We start from the raw sequence: 20109 nt of genomic DNA on the forward strand, positions 1-20109 counted from the left end.
GTTGTTGATTTCTAACTTCATTTTACTGTGATCTCATAAAATGCATAGTATAATTTTGATTCTTTTACATTTATTTAAGCTTGCTTTATTAGCTAGTATGTGGTCTCTTTTACAGAAAGTTCCATGTGCTGCTGAAAAGAATGTATATTCTGTTGTTGGTTAAATCCTTTGTTAAAAGGTTTTATTCAACTCATATTTCTTTGTTTATTTTTTGTTGTTGTTCAGTTAATCTGTAATAGTAGGGTATTGAGGTTCCCCACTGCAATTGTGTTCATGTTCATTTGGTTTTTTATGTCTGGTAGTGCTTATTTTATGAAGTTGGGTGTGCCATTGTTTGGTGTATATATGTTAATATAGCTGTCATCTCTTCCTCTTGGATTCTTCTGTTAACCAATGTGTGCTGATGGTGTTTGCCTGTTTTGATCAGTTTTGGCTTGAAGTCCACTTTGTCTGAAGATAGTTACACCTGCTTATTTCTGGGTTCCTGTTGCATGGAATATTGTTTCATTTTTAGTCTGTGAGTTTCTTTTTGGGTTTAATGTGTTTCTTATGTACAGCATACTGTTGGGTTTTGTTTCTTGGTCCATTCTGCAAGTTTTTGTCTTCATTGGGAAATTGAGACCATTCCCATTGAGAATTATTACTGATAGAGTTATTACTTATTACTGATAAGAGAGTTATTACTGAGAGTTATTACTGTCATTGCTTTATTTTCCTGTTGCTAGTTTCCTATGTTTTCCTTCTACTTAACTGATTGCTCTAACCAGTATATGTATTCTGTTAGACATTTTGTCATTGTTAGCTTCATTATTTCATTCCTGCATATCCTTGAGAATTTTGTGGAGTGCTGGTAATGAATTTCCTCAGGTGCTCTTTTTCATGAAAATATCTTGTTTCTTCATTATAATTTTGCAAGATATATCAGTCTTGTTTGGAAGTTATTTTCTTTTATGGTTTGAAATACTTCAACTCTCCCTATTTTTAACATTTGTGTTGAGAAGTCTACTATAATTCTAATAGGGTTTTTTTTTTTTATAAGTGATTTGTTGCTTTTCTCAAACAGCTTAGAAGATTCTGTTCTCGTGTTGGACTTCTGATATTTTCACTACGATGTGTTGTGGAGAAGTTCTTTTCTGATCATGGGTACTTGAGCTTTTATATGCTTCACTTGTCTGTATGTTTAATTCTTTTTGATACTTGTAATGTTTCCTGCCATTACTTCTGTAAACAGATATTTTTGGCCCTTTGTGTGGTCTTCTGATTTTTCACTAATTTCAGTTAAAAATTAGACTTTCTGTCATCTAGCAGCTGTTGCATTCATTTTTCATATCCTATTGTTGTTTTTAGTTATCTTTGAAATTTCCAAGCACTTTATTGATCTCTTTGTTATCATCACTTACATTTTCAAGTGATTCTGCTATGTGGTTTTTGATGTTTCTCTCCCTCAATGCCCCCTGGATTGACTTCGGGACATTTTAGTTTTTGGAGGCATTTTTTGCAGCTTGTTTGCCCCAGTACTCAGTTCTTTAGGAATGGGCCACAGTATTGTTTATGACCTCTGGGCAATCCAGATATTGGTACAGAGAAAACCAGTGGACAGCAACAACTATGTCACCTTGGCTGTAGTAATAAAATCATCAACAGTAGTGTCAAATACAAGCTGAATATTGACAAACAGTCCAAATTAATAATGTACAAACCTTAATGATAGGAAAGAGACCTATGATTATAGTATAAGTACTAAAACTAGATACTGATCTAGAGTAAATATATACTCTTTGGAACAGTTTTACTTCTACTAGCAGAAGAACAGTATTCAACAGTAAAAAGACATGGCTAACTGTCTTAGGTTCATAAAACTTAATGATCATATTAGTAAGAACAGAGGACATGGGGATGGGAGCATAAGCAAAGTAAAATTTGAAAAATGAAGCAATGGAAGATGAGAAGAAAGTGATAAAAGTGAAGTTAAGAATCCTTTTAAGGGATAAAGGAAAGTTAATAGTTTTAGATAAAAGCAACATAAAAGCCCACAAGAAAGAGAAATACGAAAAAAAGAACAAATAGCAAGTTAGAGGAGGAAAAAGGAAAACTAAATGGAACATATTGAGAGACATTGTACATCTTTATTTTGACTTTAATGGAATGCTGCTGATATTTACATTAAGCATGTTTACCTTGTATTGAGCTATTCTTTATCACAATAAAGAATTTCTGTTTTAAAAATCAGAATTTTTAATTTTTTGCATTTATCAGTATCTGTAACTAAAAAATGTTATGACCTGTTGATGTACTAATAATATTTCTAATATTAAACCATCCTTGAATTTGTGGAATAAATCTATTTGACTATGTAATTTGATCTCTTACTATACAACTATTTTTGATTTGTTAGTATTTTGTTTGTATTTTTTTGCTTGATTTTTTTGTGTTTATGTTTACATCATTTGTCAATTTAGATAAGTCATTTTGAGGGTTATGTCTGTCCACCTGGAAGCAGGCCTTTGATAACTTTGAACCTTTAAGGGAGAAAGTTTTATTTCCCTAAACTATGTTCTAGAAAAGTCTAAATAATACTAATATATTTTTATAAGATAAAGAAGATGCCTGTAAAACTCTAGGTTTTGCCTTTTTTGGGGGTAGGAGAGGTGCTTGTGGCTAAGTTTTTCATATGATTCAGTGTTTTGTGCTTTTCTAATTTTATTGAGTCAAATTTGATAATTTATATTTTCTTACTTGAATGACTTTTAGATTTCAAAATTTGATAGCAGAAATTTGTGTATGGCATCTGTTGTCTGTGTACTTCTTTATTCTCTTTCTTGGTCTTTTCTTTTTTTGTTTATAATTTTGTTTTGTTGCCTTATGACCTAAAAAACTTGGCTTTTGGTTTATTCATTTTCTTTTAGAAGTTTTATTTTTGTTGATTAGTTTCTTCCCTGCATGTTAATTTTTCCCTTTTCTGTCTTAATAGTTTTTTACTTAAATTTATTATTGTGTAATAATCAAAGCATTTTAGGCTTTGAATTTGCCCTTGATTACAACTTACTTGTATCCCTCCACATTTTAATAGTATCTCTTTGTTGTTTTCATATTGCTTGATGTATTTTGTATGTATATAGTTTATATTTTATATATATATATATATATGCAGTTCCTTTTAGACTCAGAAATTATTTAGGAAAGCATTCACTATATTTTCCCTTTACTGATGTGTTTTAGTTAAACTTTCTTAGTACTTTCAAATTTTAAATCCACTTTGCATATGTGTAGAATTTATGATTCACAATAATTTCTATGGTTTAGCATGAGCAGTATTTATTTTTATGAATACTTGGAAAATAATAATAATTTTTGTAGGCAACGTAATTTAATACACATTGCCCCAGTTTTTCTTTTTTTTTTTTTACTCCTCATACTACTTCCAACTCTTCACACTATAATCAACACTTCAGTGACAGATGTTTCGGAATTTCCCCACAATGTTTCCTGTTCTCATATTCCTCAGATACTGGTGGACGACCTACAAATCGTTAGTGCCACTACCCCGAGTTAGTTCAGTTCTCATTGAGTTAAGAACTCAGTCTTCTAAGACTTCCTCTTATTTTACATGACAGTCAAAAGTAGTTACCCCCCAGGTGACCAGGCTATCCAAATTGGCCACAAAGCTGGTGTTCTAAGACCTTTTCCTCAGGTTCTTTAATTTGCTGCGATGGGTCATAGAACTCGGAGAGACACTAATATATTTACTCGTCTGTCATAACAAAAACATGGAGATGAAGGAGTGCACAGGGCAAGATCCAGAAGCATCCCAGGCATTAAAGCTTCTTTCCCCACAGAGTAGGAATGTGCCACCCTCTGGGGATGCTTTCACTGACTCAGAAGCTGCCCAGATGATGTGCGGTAGGTCCTTTCACAGAGGCCTTTTCATACTGGTATGATTATTAACCCAGTCTTGAGCTCTTTTCCTCTCCTTGAAGGATACAGCAGTGGAGAAAGTTCCAAGTTTCTCATCTGGGTTGGTCTGTCCACTGAGCGTCCCCCATCTGGAGCCCACAAAGTATCACCATTGGAACGAAAGATGTTCCTGTCATCCAGAACAGTCCGAGAGATTTAGAAGCACTTTGTTAGGAATCAGGGTCGGAGACCAACTGTTGTAACAGAAGATCCCCCTAGCACCTCTCTTGCTTAGGAAATAACAAGGGCTTTAGGTGCTCTGTGCCAGTAACTGGGGTCAACAACCAAATATTAGGAGAAGGATGCCTACCTCTTGTCACTCAGGAGATGGTGTTTTAGGAGCTCTTTGTCAGCAGCCTGGGATGGGGAAGGCAGGGGCCAAGGGCTATTTATTGGTTCTCATATACTATTATACCTTCATTTGTTCAGTTTTCTGTATCATTGTTTATGTTTTGCCTTCTCTTTCCCCCTGAGACTTAAAATATTTTAAGTTTTTCAGTTCTGTTTATTTCAAACTGTCATTTAAAAGTATGTTTTTTCCTATTGTAATGCAGTGTTAGTTGGCACAGATATTTGTAACTTTTTCCATTCTGTCATAGTGTAATTGCATTTATTCTGTTGTCTTTTGCCATAATTTGTTTACTTAATTTTGTTTTTAATATGCTTATTTTTTATTTTTGTAAAGGAAGATTAGATTTTGTTGTTTAACACGTCTTTTAATTTTAACCTATTTAAAATTCATATATTGATAGGCTTGGATTTTTATGCTTTTATTTTTAAATTAATTAATTTTTGTCTTTTTGAGACAGCGTCTCACTATGCAGTTCAGGCTGGCTTTGAGCTCACTTTGTAACTCAGGCTTGCCTCAAACTCGCAACAATCCTCCTGCCTCAGCATCCTGAGTGCTGGAATTACAGGTGTGCGCCACCACATCCGGCTATGCTTTTTATTTTCTTGCTTTGTTATTTTGTCTGTTATTCTTTAAGGGACTTCAAGTACAGTGAAGTGTAGACTCTGAAATATAAAATACAAAAGCCCCACAAAAAACAGACTATGCATTGAATATTTCTCAGTCTTGCTCCATCTGTGTTAAGTCTGGTAGTGATTCCTCCCAGATTCTGACAAGAAGTTGCCATGAGTTTTCATTTAAGGTATAGTTTCTGTAAATATTTTTTTTGTAAATATTTTTTTTGTAAATATTTAACTTGGAAGTTAGTGCAAACTGTGGAAGGAGCTGCCTGGGTAGATACAATTTTTTATGAAACTCTGTCATGAGTTTTGTTAGGTTAATACCACATAAAGCAAATGTTGTTTCATCTTATCATCAATAGAATTAGAAGAAAAGGATCAGCATTTTTATAAACTAGAATTCAACACTGTAAGTAATTATAGCTAAGTTATACAGTTAATATTCTGGTCATTTGATCCAGACTTAATTTCAGGGACTGTACTGATGGCTAAAGAAATTATGTGTAGTGAAAATTTCATGAGTTGGATTTTTTTAATGTCATTCATGCACAGGTGAAATGAGGAAGTATTATTAGGAGAATAGCTTATTGTCTGTAAATGTTTCTCATTTTTTAAATTGGGGCTTGTTAGCTGGGGATCAGTAAGTTTTGGAGTCTAGAAAAAATGTACCAAATAGAAATAGTTTTTTTTTTGGCAAACGCTCTCCTCCAAAGGGCCAGGCCAATCATTCCTTTTGTATTTCTAGTTGTTGTTTTCTTTGAGAGTTTTAAGGTGATTTTATTAAATACTTAGTTTTCTCATAAACATATGATTTTAAGGTTAATCAATTTTATAATACTTACAGTTCTTATTTTTTCTTAATTGTAAAGACAGGGCTGCTTCTGAAGTGCTGAATTTAAACATTTATATCACTGTGATGTCCATCTTGTCCTCTCCAGGTACAGTATTTGAAAGGCAGGTGCTCACATCATCACTAGGTGGCAGTCTTACTCTATAATAACTTGTGTGATACAGTTGTATGGAGTTTAGTAGCAAGTACTGCATCTGTTTCATTCTCTCTATCTCTGTCTCCCAGAGAAGTAAGGAACATTTCTAACATAATTCTAACATAAATTGAACATGTTTGGAACCCTGAAGTACTTAGTGTACAATTTTGTAAAAGAGTCAAGAATATTTCTGCAACATCCATCTTGATGTTAACTCCATATTTTAGAGTTGAGCTTTCTTTCTTTTCTTTTCTTTTCTTTTCTTTTCTTTTCTTTTCTTTTCTTTCTTTCTTTCTTTCTTTCCTTCCTTCCGTCCGTCCGTCCGTCCTGTTTGGGCTATTCTTTAAAATTTCATATGTTTTATGTGTATGGTTAATGTTCTTCCTTATGCCCTCCTCATCTACATTCCTTGAGATAGGAGCACTGTCTCTGTTGACTGTCAGTAGCATGGCATTAGTAGATGTTTGGTAAATGTTTATGAAATGAATTGAGGCAGTGGGGTGAACTATTAAGTGAAGACCCTAGTATGGACATAAAATGAGCATGCACAAAATATATGTCAAAAAGTCCCTGATCCAATCTATGGCCATCAGCTTTCTCTAAATATTGTATTTTGAAATAATTTCAAACTTAAGGAAAATTCTGGCCTTTGCCTAGATGTTGAGCATATGAGATGGTATCCTGTTATCTGCACTTTCTATAAATAATGGCATTTTTCTATGTAACTACAGTACAACTCTAATGATCAGGACACTATCATTAATACATAAAATCTCTTCCAAGTCTTAGGTCATTATTTGTTTCATTCTTTTTCTTAATAAAAAAGTTTTAACTCAAAACCACAGGGTCAGTCTTTTAGCTTTCCCATATATATGTATTGATTTTTGTTGTTCATTTGCTTTCTCTTACTCTGAGGGTCGTGTATTTCATTCTACCATCAATAGTGTGTTGCTGTGTATTTCTTTTTATGACTTCTATGGTTCCTGCTTTATGTAGGAAGTTGATCTTATTGGTTCATAGATATGAAATTGTTATGAATTGTTACTTTACTAGCAAATGTTATGATGTGTTACTTTACTAGGAATTCTAATGTTTATTATTTAGAGGTTCGTTCTTTGTCTCATTTAATATTTTATTAAATGTTGCATTGATTTAAGGATTGATTTAAAGATTGATTTAAGGATTGCATTGATTGATTTAAGGATTTTAACTACTGCATTGATTTAAAGATTTGAGGATTGATTAGTTTAAGGATTTTAAACTGATTTAAGGATAAGTTGATTTAAGGATTTTAACCCCTACTTTAATGTTTTCATTTGGTTACTTTATCTTTGATCATTTATTTGCTTATAGGTAATTTAAAGTCTGTTACACTGTGCCTACTGGTAGTGCTTGAGGCCTGGGTCAGGTGGTTTTTTTAATCTATGTCTTGTTGGGGAGGATATATGGGAAGACTACCTTCTGGTCCAAGAATCCTGTCTTTCCTTTATCAGTATAAATCTCTTTTGTAATACTAGTCACGTTACAAGCTTGTGCTTTTCTCTTTGTAGAACCAGGGAGTCCAAATACCATATGCAGCTTGTGTTAGATGCATCAGATTTAGTTGTTCTCCAGTTAAACTTTTCTTGTCCCACTCATTTGTTAAATAAAGGTGTTAACTTCAACACCAAAATTTTAAGAGTCTGTGATTCATAGTACGTTAATGATCAGGGCCTAAAGCATGTTGACTTTCTTTATATTGGTACTTAATGTTGGCCATGTCCTTCATAAAACCTTATCCCCTTTACTTGGGTATTACTAGAGGCCAATGACATTGGATGGTCCTGTGGACATTTAATGGTTTATAGTCAAGTGACAAAATTAACAGTTTTAGCATATTTTATGCATATAAAGGCTTATCCTTTGGCAGATAAGTAAATCAGTTACTCAAATAAAGCCTTTTTATATCAGATTAAGCAGATTCTAGTCTGTTGACTGATTTTCCTCACTTTTTAATTCTTGCTGGGGCAATGTTTTGTCCAGATACTTTTTATTATAGTCAGAACTTCCAAAGCGTTCCCTTCACCAGAATTTAATATTATCATGTAAAAAGTAAAATAAGACCACACTGTCTTTTTAAAAATTAGAATACTTCAAATACATCTAAAGTATCTTTGACCTCACCCTGAAATTTTTTATAGCCTTATTATAGTTAGCTGTTTAATGACTTTTGTTGTGTCTTTTGGCAGTCCAAACTGCAGATTAAAGTAAAAATAGTTCATTGAGTCCTATCTGTCTATCTATCTATCTATCTATTTATTTGTCTTTTTTGAGACGGGGTCTTGCTATGCCGTTCAGGATGTCCTTGAACTCACCTTGTAGCCCAGTTTGGTCTCAAACTCACGGTGATACGCCTGCCTCAGCTTCCCAAATTTGGGATTGCAAGTGTGCACCACCATGCCTGACTTTGAGTCTCATTTAGAGATAAGGAAGTCAGGTGTGTTTTATATGTGTCAGTGAAATTGCTGAGTTTCAAATATTAAGAGAAAATCTTAACACTTTCACTTTAAAAGAATGGCATGTTTAAAAGGAAAAATGATAATGACAGCAGCAGCTAATATTCATTGAGTGTTTGCCAGGTTCCAGGCCTTGTTCTAAATGCTAACACCTGTGATATTGTTAACTTACATAACAAATGACCCGATGAGATTGTTACCTTCATTTTACAAAAGAGATAACAGGGACATAGAGGGCTTAGTAATCTGTCCAAGATCACTCATATGGTATGTTTAGAAGCTGCAATTCACACCTGGGTAATCTAGTTACAGATCGCATACTCTTAATCCCTATGTTGTTCTGCATATGAAGAAATTAGACTAGTATTGGACCTTTCATTTGTGGCACTTAAGAAGCTAGAAGACAGCCAGATATCTTTTGTAAAATCTTTCACTTGTCCATCACTGCCAACAAAGAACATCTTGGTATATATAAGAATTGAGGACATATGCTGCCTGAACCCTCTGAGGAAAATCAGTGAATAGAAAGAGCTAAAGATCCAAGACACAGAATTTATAAAAGGTATTAACTGAAAACATTGTTTTAAAGAGGCTGGTATGGGAGAAGTGAAATGTGTTGTGGTGTGGTGTCTTATTCACTTTGATGAGTCTCAGAAAAACATCAGTGCACAGGTATGAAAGGATAGGATGTGTGCCTGAATCAAGGGCCAGAATGGCTCATATTAAAAAGAAAATGATGTGTAGGAAAACACAGCTGAACCAGTAAAAACAAGACGTTACAGAAAAAGAAAAGCATCTGATAAGTAGTAGAAAGGAAATGAAATGTGTGTGGGTCACTACTAACTGTGAATGAACTGAAATGAACTGAACCTTCTCAAAGTCAGGTGTTGAGAGTTACACATTTCAGTTTGTGCTGTATGTATCTGTTCAATAACAACAAAAGATCGAAAATGAACTATTGGGCAAAGATGAAGCAGGCAAATGCAAATAAAGTGGTAATGTTTCAAAGTGGTGTTTTGAAAAGTAGTATTAATGTCAAAGAAAAATTGCAGGTAAAAAATACTGAATAGGTTAAAGACAAATATTTTGTATTTATATACTGTAATCCTTGAAGATGTTATAAACCTTTGTACTATTCAGTTGTAATTGGCACCTGCAGAAGTAGAGCAAAAGCTCCAAGAAATAGAACCTTATGAGTCGCTATGGAAATCTAAAATATCCTTTTCAGCAGTTGACATATCAAGACAAAACAAGCAAGCAAGGAAATTTGAGTGATATAGTCAACAAGCTTGAGTTTTGGATTCGCTCACTGAGGTGGTGAACCTATGGCACGTGTGCTGCAGCCAGCTGTTTGTTATATTTAAAAGCTCTAAAAGGTTCACCATCACTGCCTAGGATCTCGTTTTTGAGAACATGTTTGAGGATGTACTGTAACTGCTGTCTTGAGAGTGAAATTTAATGAAGAAGTGTGAGGTGTAAGAAATGGAATTGACCCACTGGTCCAGTGGAAAGAAATAAGATGATGAAAGGGGACAGCTCACCCAAACTAGAATTGGAAGTTAGTGGGATTCTGAAATTATGCTTAAAATAAGTGCAACAGATTGTTAGAAGTGATACGATATAGTGTGGTTAAGAGACTGAAAAGTACTAGGGATATGGGAGGAAAAAGCCCAGTGGGCTTTCTCCCATGAAAGGATAAGGTGACAAAAGAAAAGAAAAAGTCCCACTTCAAATGTGAAACAGTATCAGATTTCATGAATTGGAGTATTTGATGAAGTACATGAAGGAATCTGTTTGAACTGTTTTTTCCCCCCTAGGAGTGTACTGTTTGGCTTTTAGAATAAATTTAAGAGCACAATCTATTTTTTAAAGGATAAATATAATTCAGCTGGAATATCATCTCAATATAGGGACTCCTAAATGCATTTTTAATTTTCCATTCAGCAGTCATAGCTTGTTTAGAATTTGTTTTTTCCTAATCACTTTTGGTATTTCTGTATTTTATTTCTATCTGATTGTTTTCATGATTTGTTTTTATTAATTCTCTTACTTCCCTTTATTTTATTTCCGTCTTAATTTGAGTACTTATTTTCAGTCTTGCTGTATTTTTAAATAATAAAAATAATTGAATTTTCAACCTAATGCTGGTTTAGCTATGTCTCATAAGTGTGAAGTGTTCTGCTGTATACTGCTAAGTAAGAGCTGTCTAGCTGAACTTTCTGCTGGAAGGAAAATGCTGTATATCTCCAGTGTATAATATGCTGACCACTACCCACATGGAGCTATTAAGCAGTAGAGATGATCCTAGCTCCACTGAAGAACTGAATTTTTACAATATTTAAGTTGAATTAGTTTAAATAGCCACATGTGGCTGGTGGCTACCATATTGGATAACACAGTTCTAGATAACCTCGATCATCAGTTTAAAGTTTCCTCTTTGGATGTTGTTTGTGTTTTGCAAGGTACTGAGAACTGAACCAGAGCCTTAGTAGTGAAGTACATCCCATTTGGTTTTGGTTTTGGTTTTTGTGGCAAGGTCTCTCTAAAAGCGTAAGTTGTCCAAGTTGGCTTGAACTTGCGTTCCTTCTGCTTCTGCCTCCCGTAGTACTGGGATTATAGGCATGCAGCACCACGCCTAGCTCAGTTTTTGTTTTGTATTATTCTGTCTTAAGAATATTACATAATTTCCAAGGACCTGTTTTTTATTCAGCTTTTTATTGATTTGGGTCACTGAAATTTATAGAATATCAGCTTAAATGTTCAATAAATTTCTCAGTAACATATAACTGTTAAAATGTTTCATGAACATGATGAAGGTAACTTTCTGTCTTTATAAGCAGATTATAAAAGTTGAAAAGCAACATTGCTTAATTAAGATTTTTTTCAAATCAAGAATTTTGGTGAAACTGCTTAAGACACGGGAATAATAATAGTACTAGCCACTAGGGTGGTTGGCAGATTTAATGACTATTTTAATACATGTAGTAGTGTCTGGCACATAGAGAATTTTCATTGTTAGCCGTTTGTATTATACGTGATAAAATTGATTCACAAAAATGGCAAACATTGAATGGCAACACATTTTGATTAAAATAATAAAGTAGAATTGTTTTTAATCACAGTTTCTCATAATTTTTTGATGTTACTTGATTTCTTTAAGTGCAGTGAAATAAATATTCTCTTAGGAGATACGTTATTTAAAATTCTACAGGATAGGATTATATGCCTAGAAAATCCAGGAGACTACTAAAAATGAATAAAATTAGTGTTCATTGGATATTGAAAACATAAGATAAATACAACAAAATGAGGAGTTCTTTATTGTTAAAACAATCAGACATCAAAAATCTATGGAAATAAAATATTCTTGAATTAGAATTTAAAGAAAGTCAATTTAGATCTCAGTAAAAGTTGTCAGGCTTTCTAAATTAACACATGAATTTAATTCAGTTCCAGTTGAAAACCTAGTACATTATATTAGGAAGTTAAATACAGTTATCTTAAAGTGCATGTGGAAAGCATTTTTTAATAACTAAGAAAATAAACCATGTAGTACTTAATGTAATTTTGCAATGTTCTTTCTCCTTTCACTGTAAACAGCTATTTTTATGGAGAGGGGTAATAAGTTACGTTTTACAAGGAATATGCTGTGATTAATTGATCTCATTTGTAAAATTCAATGGAAAAAATTTAATGGCTTTTCATTCTAAAGTTATAATCCTCATTTAAAGTAAAAATAAAAGTATACTATCATTATAATAATTATTATTTTGCTGGTATTGGGGGCTGAATCCAGGGCCTTCAGACTGAGCTACACCCCCAAGCTCTTCGCTAAACTGCCCACGATGACTTGAAATTTAATCCTTCAGCCTCAGCCTCCCAGAGTGCTGGGATTATGCACAAGTGTGCACTACCATACCTGGCTTACATTATTTATTCTAGATCTGAAAATAGGTTTTTAGAAATTTCTCATTTCTTTAATGTATACTAACAAAATGTAGGTTACTTTAGCTTTCGTGAACTTTGGTGCTTTCTACAAAGGCAAGATTAATTTTTAACTCAAAAAATCTGAAAAGAAAAACATTTCCCTTCTCTCTATCTCTCAAAGGTATGCAACCACTTATGTATTCAGTTCAGGAAGCATTAAATGCCAGACCATGGTGGATTCGAATGGGAACTGACATTTGTTACTATAAGTAAGTATTCTAGGAATAATGGCATACCAGCATACAAAAGGAGGATATTAGCTTCAGTTTCACTGTAAAGGTAAAAAGTAGAATTATTATTGCATTCTTTGTATCATAATGATATGTGGTAGTAATTCTGAAGAGTCCTTTGGAATTTGAGATCTGTATATCGGATGTGTAGACAGTGGAAATAAAATGTGTATTGTAGACAGACAGACTGAGATCCAAACTTTGTTTTTACCACTTAGTTATGTGTCCTTAGCTTTTTAAAAAGATTTAAAACTCTAGAGACTTCATTCAGTGAAAACTGAAATTAATAATTACAGGTAATAGTTTGCAATGAGTTTTTTGTTCTTATAGTATCAAATATAATTCTTTGCACTTCTTGTTTGTATTAGCATATAAATATTTGCCTCATTTTAATTTCCAAATTATTTCAACTAGAGATGTGTTCCGTAGTTACATTGCATCAATTTACACAGTTCATTAGTAAGTGCTTGTTGAATGAAATAAGTGCTTGTTGAATTGAACTGGATCCTAATTCTAGATCTGAAAATAGCTAAGAGAAAAAAAGAAAACAGGAGTTATTTTTTGTTGGATAATTGTAGTATTCTTCAGCTGCACTTGTAAATACCCTAGGATTCTCATATCCCTTGTTTTCCATTTTTACTCTATTTCTGCATGCACTTTGTTTTCAGGTAACTTCCATGGTTTGATTCAGTTGGCCTCCCACCTCACTCTCTGTTGTTATTCTCCAGCTGGAAGTTTCTCTGTAGTAGGTTTTGACCTTTAACATTGTGCTTAATTAGCACTAATATCTCCTCTTTTTCAGCTTTGCCAGTTAGACAGAGATGACTTATAAAATTAAACTGTTTCAATAGTTTATAACGTGGCTTTGGAAAAATCTTTGGGTGCTGTTGCTTTCTGGGAATGAAGATGTTTCTCGGACTTTATCTCAGTAGATTTCTTCCCTATTTTTATTAACAAAATAAGTAGCAAATAAATGAGGTAAAGGAATAAAGGTGATACTTAATTCATCTGCAGTTGAATGCATCTCATTTCTTTTAATAGTAGACAGATATAAAAATATTCTGTTATCTTTCTTATAAAGTTAGAGTGAGGCAGTGATGATCTAGGTAGTGCTTGATCAGATTTTGGCAGAATTATTTAGACTATTTTTTTTTTTTTTTTTTTTTTTGGTGTTTCTCCGGTACCGGGAACCGAACTCATGACCTTGCGCTTGCCAGGCAGGCGCTTTTTGCCGCTGAGCTAAATCCCCAGCCCCATTATTTAGACTATTAAAGGATGAAATAATATTTTTAAAGAAGTATTTTGTTCTATGCTTCTACACAATAGAAATCAATCAGTGAATACTTTTCACATTACAAAATGAATGGTCATAGTACAAGTTGTAGTTTATATAAGAATGGTGACAAGGTTTTTTTGTTTAAAGTTTTGGTTTTTTTTCTTGGTTACTTCCAGGTCTAGAATTGGGGTTTAGTTCAATTCAACAAACATTTATTAACCATTTTTTATGTAGCAGGCACTGTTCTAGTTGCTTTCATGAAGGCCAAAGTTCAGATAGTGAGAATTAAAGTCTACTTTTGCATTGTGTCTTAATTTTTCACACTAGCTATGGCCTCTAATGTTGCCTATAAGATAGAATAAAATTACCTTTCACCAGTATATGAAGTAATGTGTATTCTACTGGATAGTATGTGAACTGGCATATAGCTACTATGTGGTGGTATGAGTACCTTCCTAATTAGATGTTACACTTTTGGGGGGAAAAAGTTGGCAGAGAGTAGACTAATTCACTCATTCGTTCATTCATTGGCAGTACTAGTGATTGAACCTAAGACTTTTGCACTGAGCTATGTCCCCAGGATTTTTTTTTCCCCTTGGGGGCAGGTTTTGCAAAGTAGCCCAGGTTGGGCTCCAGCTTGTGATCCTCCTGTCTTAGCCTCCCATAGTGCTGGGATTATTGCATGTGCTACCCCTTTCTCCTGGGGCTAGTTCTTGAACTTGTTTTGCATATCCTTAAATCCTTGGATATCTAGTCAGGATACAGTGCCTAAATTAATACAGGATATACTAATTGGAAAAAGATCTTCAGTATTAGTTCATGAATAAATAACCTATAAGCCCCATTTTTTGGAGAGGATTTTGAATTTTAGAAATTAAATTGATAGAGCATCTTTAAATGCAATGTCAGCAGTACTTAAAGTCTTTAAAAGTAAGTTATTAAAAACCTTTTATTATGCAGATCTGAAAACATTTATAAATGTGGAGAATAGGATAATGGTGCATTATTAGGCAGTTTCAGCAATTATCAACACATAGGGAGTTCTGTTTTAGCTCTTTTTTCACCCCTACTTCCGCACTGAAGTTTTAGAGCAATTTCTAAATACAGTATTTTGTCAAAAAATACTTGACTATGTACCTAAAAGTCAAAGAACTTCTAAGACAATCTAACCACAATGTTACTGTCATATCTCAGAAAAGTTAAGAAAATTCCTTAGTATGAAGTATCCAGTCAAGGTTTAAGCTTCCCTAGTTCCTCAAATGTTGCTGTATAATTGACTTGTTTGAATTAGAATCACAGCTGTAAATCACACATTGCAGGTTTTTAAGTATAAAAGTGATTATTTCCAGCACCAGTGAACCAAAAGATCGTCAGAACAAAACACAGATCCATCAACTATTTCATATCAAAATGGCTTGTGAGCTAAGATCTACCCAACTTCTTGATAATCAGTCACATCTGATCTTTGTTGTTAGGTCCATCAAGAAGTTTTTAAATTTGTAAGCTTCCATTTTCTCTTTCTACTTGTCACTTAGTTGTTAAAGGCTTTGAATTACTTTTTATATGGGGTATTTCACATTTGTGTCTTGCTGGTTGCATGGCAATGGATGAAATACACATGTTTTATGCTTTTCATTTGCAGAAATCACTTCTCAAGAAGCTCAGTTGCTGCAGGTGGACAAAAGGGAAAATCGTACTATACAATTACTTTCACTGTCAATTTTCCACATAAAGATGATGTTTGCTACTTTGCTTATCATTATCCATATACATATTCAACTTTACAGGTGAGAACTCCAAATTAAATTGTACTGTGACTTATTGTGAATTTTGCTTGTGTCAGGTGATTGAAGAAAACTTAATTAAATGTCTTAGGGGAAGGGGTTAGTGTTGGAGGTTTCAGAAACAGTGTTTACTGGAACCATTAAAGGGCAGAAGATTGGAATGCAGCCTTTATTGAAACAAATATGAAGGAAATTTGACATGATTTTTCTCTCCATCTTGGTAGAAATTGACAGTTCTTTAAGATTCCATGATTTACAGATTTTAAAGTAGGTGAGATTTCTACTTGTTTTTAATTAGAAGCATTGACTGCCATAGAAAATATAATAGTGGAAAAAGTGGATGTAATTTGGAAAAATATTTTGTGGGCAACTGTTTCATTGTGGAATTGTTGCTCCGTTTCTTACAGTATGGGGTATGAATGGTTCTAAGATTTTTTAATATTTGCATTGTAAAACAAAACTAAATCAAGTAAATGACCAGCTGTGGTAGATTTATTGCCAGAATAGAAGTTTTCCTGGTAGCCCAAGATCAGGAATGTATGATCAGTTTAGGAAGAAAGAAATTGGAGCAATATAATTCAAAACAAGCTTCTAAACTGTTAGAGAAGAGGAAAAGAAAAAAAAATGTGGTCTATAGAGCAGGAGAGATATTGTGCTGAGAAATCTAAATGAGCCTTGGTGTACTTTAATGAAGATGACAACTTGCAGTAAAGTATAATGTTAAGGAATCTTGGTGTGCCAAGTACTGTGGCACCAGAATATATACTTAATGACTCAGTAGTTCCATTTTGGGTAATGTATCTTGGGAAAATAATTATGAATGTATATAAAATGTAACTTAGGGACATTTTCATTTACCTGATTGTATATTATTGTTCTTTATTAACCTTCTTAGTGTATTTTGAGTACTCTTTCTTCCAATCCCAGCACGATGGCCTTTGCCAGCCATTATCATTTCTGAGCTAGACTTCTGCCAGCCTCTTTCTAACTGATGTCCTGAGGTTTACTTTTCCCCCTTTCTCCCTCATTGGTCTTTTTTCTGCATGGTGGCAGAGGGCACTTTATGGCCATTCTCAAATCCCCTATTTAAAACTGTTCAGTGATTTCTCATGCCCTTTTTATGAAGTCTAAAATCCTTACCATGGCTCATTTATTTTTCACATCTTTTTGCCATATCCACAAGCTGAACTATTATTTGATACTTATTTTTAAATAGACTTTAGAATAGTTCATACTTGAAAACAGTCCTCATGCTAAATTAATATCCAAGGAATTACAGGGTTTTTTTTTTGTCTTTTTGGTTTTTTGAGACAAGGTCTCATTATGTAGTGCAGACTGGCCTTGAACTCACAGAGATCCTCATGCTTCAGCCTTCTGAGTCTGGGATTATAGGTGTGCACCACCGTGGCCCACAGGAATTACAGTCTTAATGTACAGTGATAGATTTTTTTTTCTAATTCTGAGTCAAGTATATGCCTGTTAAACTTTTTACAGAAAGGTGACCCCATGTGTACTCAGTACTGCAGTTGCAGTACGTGTATCATGCTTCAGCAGTGTCCTGTTTACAAGGTTCTGTTAGGTTCTCTGTTGCGCACCTTTGCCCTTTCTGTCTAGCTGTAATGAGTCTTTCGGAATTCTTCCAGTGCCCTTGTTCTCTCTTCTCTGTGATCTCTCTGGGTTTACTTCTCTTCTCTCTGAAGTACTTGTCTCTGTCCTCTTCATTCATTCTTCGGGTCATAGTTTAAATGTAACCTTCTCTTCCCGCCCTGCTCAGAGTTGGCTAGGATCCCTCTGCATATTATCTGCTCTCAGATCCCTCAGTGTTTTCCTCAGGTGGGGTTTATTTATTCACTGCTACAAACCCAATGCCCTGCAGTATTTTGGCAAATAGTGAGCTCGCAAGTAGCAATTGTGTATAGGAACACAGGTAAAACTCGAAAGCCAACTGTCCAAAAATAGGAATTGGGCAGTATATATTTGGTGTAGCCATATAGTAAAATCATTAAAACTTGTGTTTTCAAACACATATATTTAACCTATTGAATCATGATATTTTAAACCTTTTTCTCTGCTGTTAGTGTCGCTCAAATGTTTTAGGATGAGGTCCTATTAATTTTGAAATCAAAAGAAGTTTAAAAATGTGTGCTACATAATTTCCATTCTTTACATTTTATTTTTCTTTTCATTCTTTACATTTTAGATTGCTGTTACAGATCTATAGTCAGTTAAAATTTATGTTAGGAATTTAAATTCAAGAGCCTTTAAAACCCAAAAGCTTTTTCATAACTCAGATTGATAACACGATGTGACCTAATGTGAGCACTGTTAGAATAGATTCCACTTAGGGTGACTTTTCACATCTTTTACTACAGAAGTAATAAAGTGGTATTACAGACTGCTGCTCTTGACCCTGCTGATAATGTTGCATAATTAATAGTAAATGTATTTATCAACTTTCTCAGGTTTCCCAAATACTGGTGTTTGAACTTTATTGGATAACAGTTTAAGAATTGGATTCAGTTCTAGTTATATGTAGGTCTCAATGCATTATCTCTGCATTTCATAGAGAGTTTTAAAATGATTTTATACTTTGCTTTTACATTTTTATCAAGATGCACCTTCAAAAATTGGAATCAGCACACAATCCTCAGCAAATCTATTTTCGAAAAGATGTGTTGTGTGAAACCCTGTCTGGAAACAGCTGTCCCTTGGTGACTATAACGGCAATGCCAGAGTCTAATTATTATGAACATATCTGTCAATTCAGTAAGTCTGCCTTCACTCAAATTATCCATCATTTTCACATATTTTCCTTTGTTTTCAATCTGTCTTAAAATGAAAGTAATATTAAGACTAGGCATCAAAAGATGGGGCTCTAGTCTGGTTCTGTTGCTGTTTGGCCTGGACACAGGGCCTGGCCTGTCTAGACAGAGGGAGCTGTCTGTGGGTACTGCTGTTCTCTTGTTCCTATCCTTAGACGTCACGTGCAAGGAGAATGCAGCAAAGTGCTTTAAGAGTTCAGGTGACATTCAGTAACTTGAAAATTGACAGCCAGTTTTATTTAGAAATAAAACAACCAGAAATCAATCAGATGTTTTGAAAGCTACCTCTGAACAGCTGTTTGTTTTTCACTGCCATTTATATTGTTCAGTTACCACCAATATATAGTTGTGATGGAAAAAAGATGCAGTTGTACACAGTATCTGATATTGATAAGAAGATACATTTTTTAGGAAATAGGAACTTGTTGTATATAAAAACATGAGTAATGAGTTGAATGATTTTTTTATAGACTTACATCCCTAAACATAATGAAAAAATTGTTTTGGTAAATCTCTGAGCAGATCTACAGTACATTTTTTCCCTCTGTGTTTATCATAGTGAGAATAGGGATAAGATTATATTTTCTTTGTTTTACCTATGATGTTTTATAATTTTAGGGGAGGCAGGTACCAGGAATTGAACTCAAGACCTTGTGCTTGCCAGGCAGGGGCTTGTGCCACTGAACTATATCCCCAGCCCTTACTCATGATGTCTTAAAAATAATTTTATATTTTAAATTTACCCAACTATGTGTTTTTTGTAAAATCAAGTTTACATTAAAAAACTAATTTTACATATTAATCATTGAGAAATAAATAGGACAGTACTCAAACACTGTTTATTGTTCTATGTTCATATTTCAAGCTCCTTTCAGGACATGGTTTGTATTGCTTTTGTATTTGTTTTCTTCTTACAGTGTAGTGCAAGCCTTGTACTGTGCGTAGTACATGCATACTGAGTTCCGCTGTGAATTTACAGCAGAAAACACTGAGTAGAGACATTTTTAAAGCCCCAAGTGCAATGTCATACAAACTTTTAGTAGCTGTTCATTTTAATTTGAGATTTTATGTGTACTTTAGGAAATCGCCCTTACGTTTTCTTATCTGCTCGGGTACATCCTGGAGAAACCAATGCAAGTTGGGTTATGAAAGGAACATTGGAGTATCTCATGAGTAATAACCCTACTGCTCAGAGCTTACGAGAGTCCTATATATTTAAAATTGTCCCTATGCTTAATCCAGATGGTGTCATCAATGGAAAGTAAGTTAAGTAATAGTTACCAAAATATTGTAGATTACTGTGGTTGTCCTATATAGACTTGGTGAAATAATAGTATCCAGGTTAAATCGGAAGGCAAATCCAGTGATTTTCCTAGAAGAAATTTTTGTTCATGAATTCATCTAAGATAAACTTTTAAATGAAAATATATTGTGTATGCTAGTTACAGTATGGTATTTTAAGAATTCCGTGTCCATGAGAAGATTTCATAAAATGTTGATCTTGCCTGAATTGTTTAGAAAAGTTGGTGTCAGGATATGAGAACAGTTATTAACACATGCCTCTTACGTTCTCTTTTTATTTATTAAAGGTGTGAGCTTAGACTGG

At 33.8% G+C, this 20109-nt stretch overlaps 1 protein-coding gene across 7 annotated transcripts in view; it reads left to right on the forward strand.

Annotated features, from left to right (window-relative positions):
- Positions 1-20109, forward strand: part of Agtpbp1 (ATP/GTP binding protein 1) — a 187408-nt gene that overhangs the window by 138719 nt on the left and 28580 nt on the right. For all 7 annotated transcript variants that reach the window (XR_261503.2, XM_013516037.1, XM_005387929.2 and 4 more), the window contains 4 exons: positions 12513-12600; positions 15540-15684; positions 18294-18447; positions 19584-19764. Coding sequence is in view for 6 of the 7 variants with exons in the window: in XM_013516037.1 (XP_013371491.1) it covers positions 12513-12600; positions 15540-15684; positions 18294-18447; positions 19584-19764 (568 nt within the window). In the remaining variant the exon portion in view is untranslated. The remainder of the gene's footprint in view (positions 1-12512; positions 12601-15539; positions 15685-18293; positions 18448-19583; positions 19765-20109) is intronic.

The sequence above is a fragment of the Chinchilla lanigera genome, unplaced genomic scaffold (genome assembly GCF_000276665.1).
Source record: "Chinchilla lanigera isolate Chin_1 unplaced genomic scaffold, ChiLan1.0 scaffold00031, whole genome shotgun sequence".
Classification (NCBI taxonomy): Eukaryota; Metazoa; Chordata; class Mammalia; order Rodentia; family Chinchillidae; genus Chinchilla; species Chinchilla lanigera.